This window comes from Canis lupus, chromosome 6, assembly GCF_048164855.1.
Source record: "Canis lupus baileyi chromosome 6, mCanLup2.hap1, whole genome shotgun sequence".
In the NCBI taxonomy this organism is placed as follows: domain Eukaryota; kingdom Metazoa; phylum Chordata; class Mammalia; order Carnivora; family Canidae; genus Canis; species Canis lupus.
In genome coordinates this window covers 36089183-36100558 of record NC_132843.1, presented here as the reverse complement: position 1 = coordinate 36100558, position 11376 = coordinate 36089183, and the positions used below count along the sequence as shown (strand labels likewise).

General features: G+C 47.3%; 1 protein-coding gene across 7 annotated transcripts in view; it reads right to left on the bottom strand.

Moving 5' to 3' along the window:
• Positions 1-1170: 1170 nt before the first annotated feature.
• LOC140635210 (urea transporter 1) overlaps positions 1171-11376 on the bottom strand; it is a 49265-nt gene continuing 39059 nt past the window's right edge. For all 7 annotated transcript variants that reach the window (XM_072829448.1, XM_072829445.1, XM_072829446.1 and 4 more), the window contains 4 exons: positions 9278-9425; positions 8953-9087; positions 4750-4799; positions 1171-3413 (listed from right to left, as the gene is read on the bottom strand). In XM_072829448.1, coding sequence (XP_072685549.1) covers positions 3237-3413; positions 4750-4799; positions 8953-9087; positions 9278-9425 — 510 coding nt within the window. In that variant the 3' untranslated portion in view covers positions 1171-3236. The remainder of the gene's footprint in view (positions 3414-4749; positions 4800-8952; positions 9088-9277; positions 9426-11376) is intronic.

The window sequence follows — 11376 nt, the reverse complement described above, 5'->3', positions numbered from 1 at the left end:
TCCACCACAGGTGTCCCCCCCCTTGACACCTGTTTCTGGGCCACCACTCCCAGGGCAGTCACTCAACAACTTAGCTCCCAGGGCTGAAGACCTCTTGCCTCTGTCTGTCGCCAACGCCTAAGCTTCAGCCATTGACTAGCTCTCCCACTAAGGGTAAGCTTGCTTTAGCTGTGTTAACACCTCCCTGGTTAACACTTAGGAAGGTCAAGGTCAGGCCTGGGAGCAGTCTTTTCTTTTAGCTGATTTCATATATGTCTGCTTTGAACACTACATGTATTGTGTAGTTCAATCTTAAGAGCTTGTAAAAGCAGACTATTATGGGCCTTAAGCCCACTTTTTTTTTTAAATTTTATTTATTTATTCATGAGAGACACACAGAGAGAGGCAGAGACACAGGCAGAGGGAGAAGCAGGCTCCCCGTGGGGAGCCTGATGTGGGACTCGATCCCAGGACCCTGGGATCATGCCCTGAGCCAAAGGCAGATGCAAACACACTAACCACAGATGGAGGGAGGAGGGAGGGAGATGCTTCAGGAGGCAGGGAGGAGCACGGCTTGGCTTCACCGTCACTGGTCACATTCTGAGAAGTAGCCCTGCCCACAATGCTGGCCACTCAGGTGTGCCCAGCCTCCGACCTGGGGGGCACCCAGGACTTGGACAGCTGCCTGGCGGGATATCCATCCCAGAGTGCTAGGAGCACAGCCTGAACATCGGCGACTGCCCCTAAGTGATCCCTTCTCACCCCTGAGCGAGGAGGACAGTGTGCAGTTGAGAGGAGGCCCACAGGGATGGGTCCATAATCGAGTTGAACAGGGTTTGCTCAGCTACATATCTGGTGCTGTTAGCAAGTCTAGGGAAGGAATAAGGACAGCAGCACACCAAAATAGAAGCAATTGTAATCAACATACTCTTAGGCACATGATGGTTAATATGCGCCATAATATAAAAGGCATATATGACTTTTATTTATTTTTTCTAAGATTTTATTCATTTATTCGTGAGACACAGAGAGAGAGGCAGAGACACAGGCAGAGGGCTCCCTGTGGGGAGTCCAATGCAGGACTCGATCCTAGGACTCTGCGATCACGCCCTGAACCGAAGGCAGTCACTCAACAACTGAGTCACCTAGGTGCCTGGCATAGGTGACTTTTAAACAAAATTTACACAAAACTAAGCTGTGAGTATAACTTTATTCATATTCTTACTTGGAAAACTGTTATTACAGACAAAAGGCAAGAATACCGCTGATTCCTAAGAAAACTGACAAAATACTCACTTCATTTCAGGATAATACTCAGTAAAAAAAAAAAAAAAAAAAAAAAAAGCTTGAAAAGTTTAATACCATTTAAATTAGACAATGTACAAGGCCTTAGACTGTTCCTATTTACATGATTGTGTGAGCACACCAGGAGAAGGTAGAGATCATTCTGGAGCTCCTTGAGAAGGCGGCCTACGTGTTAGAGGCTCTGGCTCCCTCCACCATGGCTCAGATTCCTAACTCCTGGTTATCTTTGGTTCTGCTTGCTTTTTTGTGTCCTCCCCCACCCCACCACCCCACCCCAAACCTGACCCATCTCCCCCAGTCTTGCTTCACAAATTCCTTAACAAGGGAGATTTCCGTGCAAACAATGAACATTTAGTTTTCCAACAGGAATACACATGAATCTACCACAGTTGCACATTCAGAGTTTCAAAAGGCTCTGGTTACAGGGTTGTTACATTGGAACAATGTTTGTGTTCCTGAGAAAAGGAAGAAGTGGACTTCTCCCCAAAATATTTGTAGGTTTACTTCCCTTCTTCCGCTTATCCCGGCAGCAAACTTGTCTATTTTGCACTGAGCACTGCAAACCCAAAGGGCGAGAAAAAAAACTTTAAACTTCCACTATTTCTCTTTTTGAATCCTCCAAAATAGCAGATTGATACAGAATGAAGTAGAAGGTAGTGAGTAGAGCTTTCCACGGCATCCTCTGTGCATTTGCTCATAGAATGTTTATGGGACCAATAACCTTAAAATTAATACAAAGACAGGAGAACCCTTTTACCGGTATGTCTTTTCAGGTTTTTGAGCGAGAACATTGTGAGCATGCAGAAAATAATGAATTTTTTTTTTTTTTTTTTTTTTAAGTAGGAAACTCAACAAGCTCTAAACGCCCAGAAACAATCTGACCTTCCCTTCCAGGCTTTATGATATAAGACATAGCCTCAAAGGAGTAGCAAATGCGGTTTCAAAGGGCCTTGGATGTTGATGACTCGGTTCTACTCATTCCAGGCATTTATAAAATCCACTTGGGGATGGAATTAAAAATAGCTATGCCGATTATTTTATAAAAATGTAACTTTTCCTTAATATCTAGGAACTGGTTAAGCCAGAAACTTGTTATTTTACCTCATTGAAAAAACAAATCCATTCTCCCAAGAAAATGATCATAAGCTTTATTTATCTAAAACATCTTTTGCAGTGTCGAAGGAAAATGACACTACAGAATAGTTTTGACTGATAAAATTCCCTTTCTTCCTCCTATAGCTGTGTCAGCCTGGAAAGAATCAACCATCTCCTGGAGGGGAGTGTGCAACACACTCAGGGCAGCATCCAGGCCCCTTTGCTGCCCAGGAGCCGGAGAATGAGCTGTGGCCACAGCTGCCAAGTGTGACTTGTATGGTTTTTATTTTATTTATTTTTTTAATATATTTTTTTTTATTGGAGTTCGATTTGCCAACATATAGTATAACACCCAGTGCTCTTCCCGTCAAGTGACTTGTATGGATTTTAAACGAGTCAAACTGCTTATCTGAGAATTCTGGGTTGACTAATTTCATGGTCATGAATTCCATTCACTTAAGGCTTAGTTGGTTTGTAGAGCTTGATTTTTTTTTTCCTTTTTTGAGCTTGGTTTTTAATACTGTTAACATCATGTAGCCAACCAAATACCAAGAACACCGGTAAATAATTAGCTCTGGTCTCGTGTCTTCTTTCTGTGAGAGCTGTTTGACTTTATAACGACATGACAGTCTAGCACCAACGCCCCACCAGGGCACACCATCCTGACGTGTCTCTCACATGTTTGGGGATGTTCCTGGAGTCTAAAAGAGAGCTACAGAGCGAGCTTAAGAACAGATTGCCAATGGGTTAGTATGAACATTGTCACTAGTGAAAAAACAGCAGTTTGCCAAGACCCCGGGAGTCACCTGGGGCTGTCAGCCACCCCTTGCGACCTTGGCCATGGGTGGGGGTTGCTCTCACAAAGGGCTTTCAACCATCCTTTTTTTCTTGACTTGGAGGAAGAAGATGCGGTTTTCTTCAGGATAAGTGACTTTACTGAGGGGCATTCTGTAGATGTTGGCATTTTTCGTGGTCAGCAAGAGGAACAGTAGTGTGGCCAAACAGAAGGGCCAGGTGCAGGCTGGCAGTCCCGCCTGAAGAGGAAGAGACAAGCCACATACTCCTCTGAGATCCTGTCACAAAGCACCAGCACCCATCCCATTCTCACTCAGTCCAGGGGGATGCATCCTGGGGCACCAACCGGACTCTGCTTAGGCCCACTGAGTTGGAGTCCACGATCCCAGTGGGACTGCATTTAGCAGTTGAAATGTCACCATCCATTCCTTAGGGTGGTCTGGGAATGTCCACTTTGCACATCTTTCCCTCCCTCTCATACAGTCGGGTTTCTACACCACTGTGAAGATGACGCTGGGCACCCCAATAAGTTATTTCATTGGATAATGCCAACTCGGCATTAGGTCCTAAACTAGGTAATTACCTTACATATTTACGTCTCATGGCCATTTGATGAAATTGGCATTATGTCTGCAAAAGCTGAGGAAATTGTCTTAGGGAGGCTGCATAATAATCCAAGTTTCTGGGTAAATAAGTGGTAATGTGAAGACTGGAAACCAAGTCAACCCAAGTTCAAAGCATGCATCTTTCCCAACAAGATGAAGTTCTGTCTCAGGAACCCCCTTGTCTGGAACCACATGCAAACTGAAGTGTGCATTGGAGTATAGACAGAGCTGCCTACTTAGGAAGCCACCAGTGGCCCCTGACCCCTCCTCACACCCACAGGGCCCTCTTTGCTTAGTTTGGCCCATGGTGACCTCTCTCCTGATCTCCACCCAGACTCATCTTGGACTCTCCTGGTTTTCCTCCCTTTCTTGTGGCTCCCAAACAGACTCTAAGCTCTTTGAGGGGAAGTCCTTGCTTTGGGCTGTTCTTGGCAACTCAGGCAGGTCTGAAGGAGAAGGTCAAGGACCAAAAGGGAAGGAGAAAGAGTGGCAGGAGGCACTACACAGGTAACGATTTTGCCTATTAAATAATTCAGCTAGGACATGGGTCTGAATGCTTCTTATTAATGACTCACTGGGGGTTTAACAAATGGCTCAATTAAAAACGAAATCCAAACCATCTGGGTCTTTAGCCAATTATACTTTCCCTCCCTTTCCTGATTTCTCAACCACTACATGGTTCTGGCTTTCTGTTCAAGTAGAAAATATTCTAAAGTCACTTCCCTGGCACTCAGAGTATGACCTTGGTAAATATGGTATACAACCTAAGTTTCACTGCTTTAAATTATGCAATCTGATATTTTTAGCAAGGTGTGTGTGGAACAGGCAGGTGCAGGAGATGGGAAAGTAGTGGCTAACACAGCGATGGATCCTGCACTGGGGACCCCACCCAGGGGACCTCAGGGGGTTTCCACGGCACTGAGAGCCGATCGATCATGCTGCTGATGAAGCAAGATTAAGGCAAACTCACCATAGCCATCACGTGTGACAGGCTGACTCCGAGGTAAGCAGTAAACAGGGCTAAAAAAAAGGGGAGGGAACAACAATACTTAGTAGGTGTACTTTTCATTATAGGAAATGTACATTTTCATTTTGCCAGCTAGCTCTCAGCACCCTGGTTACAAGCATGAGCTTACAGTCGGCAGTTCTGGGTTCAAATCCAGACTCTACTGCTTAGGAGCTTTGTGGCCTTCATTCTAAGCCTCTACCTCCTCACCTGCACCGTAGAGGTAACAGAAATTTCTCATGGGGTTGGTGTCATCATGAAAGGAGTAATACTTGGGTTTAGCATGCAATGAGAAGTACTCAGTAAAGGTAGCTTTTCTGTGGTTACTATTTCACTGCTATTATCACTGATCCCTAAGGAAAAGGCCTTCCATGGCAAATAAGCTTCCCTGTTGTTTTATCTGAACATAACTGAATTAAAATGAAATGTAGGGGGGCACCAGGGTGGCTCAGCTGGTTGAGCATCTGACTGTTGATTTCAGCTCAGGTCACATTCTCAGGGTCATGACATTGAGCCCTGTGTCAGGCTCCACACTTAGCAGGGAATCTGCTTGAGATTCTCTCTCTCTCTCTCTCTCTCTCCCCCTCTCCCCCTCCCTCCCTCACTCTATTGCTCTCTAAAATAAATACAATCTTTGAAGAAATTGAAACCTATGAATGTTTCTTGAGATAGCATGGATTCTGTACAACCACACCATATGCATCTAGGATTGTCCTATTAATGACTGGAATTTACAGTCATAAAAAAAAATCATGGTATAAAAAAAAAATAAAGAGAGAGTAATTCAGCAATCAGCAGGACTGACCACAAACTTGGGATTTCGCCCCATAATAACATCGTTCCCAATACTGTTAAGGTTGGCACACAGGCCAATGAATTAGTATGTTATGCTTTTCCTTAACTCTGAGTGAGCACAAATCTTAAAGCGGTAATTTGAGTCTATGTGTGACCGTTGGTGGTAAAACAACAAAAACAAAGATCTCAAGTAGCTAATCATCAATTGAAGAGAGGGCTCAAGGCAGCCCAGGGAAGCTGGGGTTTCAGAAAGACAGGCTGCAGAATAATCTTGGTGCACTGGCCAGACAGGCCCCTGGGGCAGCGCTGGCCCCATGAGACCAGCCCACCACCTAAACCTCCTGGGCCTGAGAAGCCACCTGAGCCACCTCGGTGGGGGGTAGTGGGGGGCAGTGGGGGGGGGAAGGGGGAGGAGGGACTCTGTGACGCTCATTTACTTTACCACAGACTTCCATTCCTTCGCCAATCTTTGGTCTTTTTATCCCAGTGTTTTTGTTCAACAGCATACCTAATTCTTTCACATCTGAATTGTCTCATGCTCGTGGGAAAGGCTTGTCTCAGAAACAGCCTGGGCGGGACGCCTGGGTGGCTCAGCAGTTAAGCATCTGCCTTCAAGCTCAGGGCGTGATCCTGGAGTCTGGGGATCGAGTCCCACATCGGGCTCCCTGCATGGAGCCTGCTTCTCCCTCTGCCTGTGTCTCTCTCTCTCTCTGTCTCTCATGGATAAATAAATAAAATATTTAAAAAAAAAAAAAAAAAAAAGAAACAGCCTGGGCTTCAAACCCCAGCTCTGGTCATTTTACTGTACAACAAATCACTGAACTTTGGCACTCAGTATTGTCCTTTGTAAAAGGGCAGCTTGAAGATGCGCTTTCCAGGGAGGCGGTGAACCTCAAATGCAATCCTGTATTTCCACCAACACTGGCTGCCAAACCATCCTGGTTGGGGGGACCCCGATGCTGCTCTGAGCAGAGAACTGCGCAGGGGTGTGGGTTGGAAGAGCTTCTTTGTTTGATTTGATAATTTCATTCCTTTTTCCCCCATTTCCTTCCTTCCTTCCTTAACAAATATTCGCCAGCCCTAGGGTAAGCACCTGCTGTCTTGGGTACCTGCTCTTCTACGAGACCTCCCCTGAGCACATGAGACCTTATCACCATTCCTCTCCTTTTCTTTTTTCTTTTTCTTTCTTTCTTTCTTTGTTTATTTATTTATTCATTCATTCATGAGAGACACACAGAGGGAGGCAGAGACACAGGCAGAGGGAGAAGCAGGTTCTCTATGGAGAGCCCGAAGCCGGACTCGATCCCAGGACTCCAGGATCACGACCTGAGCCAAAGGCAGACGCTCACCCCCTGAGCCCCCCGGGTGCCCCATTCCTCTCCCTTTCACAAGGATTGCACTTGAAAGGTCCAGCAGTAGCTCTGGTCTCTTCCTGCTATGCTGTTTCCAAGCCGTCTCCAATTGCAAGTTGCTTTTCTCTCCATAGTAAGAGCATTAGACTGTCTAACAGTAGCTGTGCATCAATTAAGGCTTGCTGAGCGGGACTGGGAAAACCTCACGGGAGAGGTGCAAGTCTGCAACACCACAGTGTGTGGGTGATGACTCTGATGGCACCCTGGGCAGTGAGGGGCAGAAAGGCCCTGAGTGCCGAATGGACAGTGTCCATCCCAGCAGAACACCAGGTGTGAGTCCTACTATGACAACCCCAGCATTAAAGAGAGACAAAATATCAGGATGGCTCAGTCACTCAACCCCCCCTCTTGATTTCAGCTCAGGTCATGGTCTCAGGGTCATGAGATCAAGCCCTACCTGAGGCTCATGCGGAACATGGAGCCTGCTTGAGATTCTCCTCCCCCCCCAATATAAATAAATAAATAAATAAATAAATAAATAAATAAATAAATAAATAAATAGAGACAAAATGTGTCTATAGTTTGCAGTGACAAAATAACAAAGTTAGGACTCCCCTGGTGGGCAGTTTCTGGTTTGGAGGCAGGGAAGGCGGCCCTGCCAGGCTCCCTCAGCCTTTCCTGGGGCCTCTTCCTGATAATACCACAGCGAAGTTGTGAAAGGGCAACTCTGTAATAAATGTGTGTTATTTATTTACCCCAGCTGATATAGTCGGTCTTTCCTTGGGCCGGGGGCAGGGTGATATGGGCAAGCCAGAACTCGCTGTGACATTTTGCAGGGGAGATTTGCTTTCCAAGAGGGGCCAGAGGTCCCTCTCAACACTTCGTATCCGCGGATGAAATGGACAGTGCCCAGCATGGACGGAACACACACTCCCCATTGTCTGTGGAGGGGAAATCAGTATGGCCTCTGTGGGGGTGAGTGTGGCATCTCTCGAAATTCAAGTTGGCAGAGCTAGGGTTCTGGCCTCAGGGTCTGGGTTCTCAGCTAACTCAGTATACAGCCCTAACCGTCAGGCTACGCCAGTGAGGAAAATCTGACCTGTCCAAAGGAAGGTAGGTGTGATAGGCAGAATGAGAAACCCACTAGCTTTCTAAATCTACATCACTTGAGGTTTGGTTTTACCTAAAGGCCTGGAGGCTGCCACAGGAGAGCAGAGTGGTGTAGTGCGTGGAATTCAGAGTTTCTTAGCAAATGTGGATTCTGGCTTGCATTTACCCTAATTGACCGGGTCCCCTTCAACACATCACTTTATCTCTCTAGCCTCAGAACTCCAACAATAAAACGAGGGGCATGGACTGGAGACCTCTAGAACCTCTTCTAGCTCTGACAGGCTGAGTCTGGCTAGAACATAGGGGTCAGAAGGGATGAACACAGTGGTTCGGAAAATGTGGTTCCCAAGACCAACAGCAGCAAGCACCATCTGGCCCTCGTTAGAAATGCCAACTCCTCTCCTACCTCTAAGGAGGAAACCGGGGGCTGGGAGGTGGGGCGGGCAGCCATCTATGTTTTAACAAGCCTTCCAATTGATTCTGACACTCCCTGAAGTGTGTGAGAAAAGCTGGATTCGTGTGATTCTCCAAGGGCCACATGGAGTCCTACCTGACTCAGCAGGAGGAATGGCTCTGTATTTAGCTTGAGTCATTTCCATTTTCGTTTCTTGGGTCAAACGATTAGTATGAAGAACATAGGATGAGTCAAGTTTCTATCCCCCAACACGTACATATGGCAAAATAGTTAACACGACTCGACAGGTTCTCCTGTCTTCACGACAACCAATAAGGAGGGCACAGCAGAGCTTAATCCTCCCAGGGAGGGGATGCCACTTGCCCTGTTCACACCTGCAGGCAGCCGGGGGCCCTCACTGGAACCTGGCCCCAGTGTCTCACATAGTCCCTTTTTACTGTATGGACTGATCCCACAGTTATGAACGACCCTCCTTCCAATGCACAATATACGTACCGCAGGCAAGAGCCAGGATGTGAGTTTGCCAGGTGAGCGCCACGAACATTCCTCCAATTGCAATGCAGGCCAGAGAGCTGTTGAAACCCCAGAGCCCAAGGTAGATGTTCTCAAATGGCTCTGAAAGACTGAGTCCTATTAAGGAAGACAGGTGGGGTCAGCGCTGTGCACCAAAGGCAGGATGCTGTGGTAGGAGGCCGGGGGTGGGGGAGCACCCATGAACTCCCATTGGTCCCCTGGAAGTAGAGCCCTCCAGGAAGGTCCAGAGCATGGAAGATGCCTGCGGAGGAGGTGCTGGGTACTTGGGCCTGAGCCCTCAGCTTACCTGCTGCTATCCCCAGCAGTGATCCGATGGCGGCGTGCAGGCACATGAGTGGGGAGGAGAGCAGGAGGGCGCACAGGAAAATGCCCCCTGTCCACGGGTTATCACAGCCATAGATCTGCCCGACACCCACAGGCAGGGATTTCAGTAACTGCAAAGCATTCAGAAAACGAGGTCATTAAAACAACTGAACAGAAACCCACAGGACGCTCACAGGCACGTACAATGCAACGTCAGAGTTAGCACATCTCTGTGTTACTAAATTTTTAAGTCTCTGTCTCGTTACAGAGAAATCTCATTCTTCTGCTTGATCCCAAGAAATACACAGGCCCTTCCCCGGCGGATGCTGAGCCTGCATGCCTCCTTGGCACGGCCACTAACTCAGGGGCTCCGCTGCTGGCGCTGACACTGGCCTCGGTCGCTGATAAGCCCCCAGGTGGAACCACTGCTGCCCCCACCTCACCTGCCGTGTCCCCCAGTGAGGACAGCAGGGACCACAGTTTACACTTCCAGTTCTTAACTGTGCATCAGGCCTCAGGCTAATGCATCAACGCCACCATGGTCAACAGAAGTATTATTACTCCCATGCAACTGGGCTGTTAAGGCCAAAGACCCAGAGTTGGGTTATCTTTTCCACAATTCAGAAGCAATTATTGCGGACGCCTGGGTGGCTGAGTTGGTTAAGCATCAGCCTTCAGCAAATCAGGTCATGATCTGAGAGTCCTGGGATCTAGCCCCACATCAGGTTCCTGGCTCAACGAGGAGCCTGCTTCTCCCTCTGCCCTTCCCCATGCTTGTGCTCTCTTTTGCTCGTGCTCGCTCTCTCTCAAGTAAATAAAATCTTTTTTTTTTTTAAACGAGCAATTATTGGCAAGTTCATGAATCAGTACCCTATTTATACTTCCGCTGTTACAGAGAATATGTATTCATTTCAACCGGTATATCCTTAGCTTACGCTGGTTACCAGCAACTGCCAATTAGTCCTCAAAACACAAAAATACATGTAAATGTCACTAATGCTGGTGAGGCCTGAATTCAGCTAATGTGTTCACAGACTGACAGTTTTCAGGAAAGTAGAGGGTTTGATTTAAGCTAACACCTGGTAATGCTTTCTAAGGGCACTTCTGGTAAGGCCAGGCTAGGCATAATTAGCCATGTTAGCTTGACCAAGATCATTTACTGAAAGACGCCTTCCTCGCCCCAGGTCACATGTACACCTTTTGAGCCACCATGGGGAGGCAGTTACTCTGCTACGGGGGCCCTGCTTTGGCACGAAAACTATCCTTTCCCGGGGTCCCTGGGTGGCTCAGTGGTTGAGTGGCTCAGGGAGTGATCCCGGGGTCCTGAGATCGAGTCTTGTATCAGGTCCCGGCAGGGAGCTTGATTTTCCCTCTGCCTGTGTCTCTGCCTCTCTCTCTGTGTCGCTCATGAATGAATAAATAAATAATGTCTTTAAAAAAAAAAGAATTATCCTCTCCCTCATGCATTAGGCTGCACTGACACTGGCTTCCAATCCTGCCTCCGTCCTTGCGCAGAGCACAGGATCACACTGTGAGTTTGGTTCTATCCTAAAGTGGATCCTGAATTCTGCAGCTCACACTGGATCTTCATGTCTACACAAGATCATTGCTCTTTTCTCTACAGCAAGGAACTTGACACGGTACAGACTGCATAGGCTTTCACTCAGAATCGACCGCAGAACTATTATCCCTTGTGTGGCCAGGAAAACGGGGGAGTCAAGTGAGATGGGAGAGACATGTGCTGATGTTGGGGTGGTAGTTCAGAATGAGAAGAGGAAGACCCCCCACTCCCACTGTCTAACATAACTTTCCTGATGGGGGAATATTCCCTATGGGGCTACTGAGCACCTGAAATGTGCCTAGTATAAGGGTAAGAAACTGGATTTTTAATTTTATTTTTTATTTAATTTTATTTTTTTAAAGACTTTATTTATTTATTCAGGAGAGACACAGAGAGGCAGAGGGAGAAGCAGGCTCCATGCGGGGAGCCTGATGCGGGACTCAATCCCAGGCCCTGGGGATCATGCCCTGGGGCCGAAGGGAGGCACCCAACCACTGAGCCACCCAGGCATCCCTGGATTT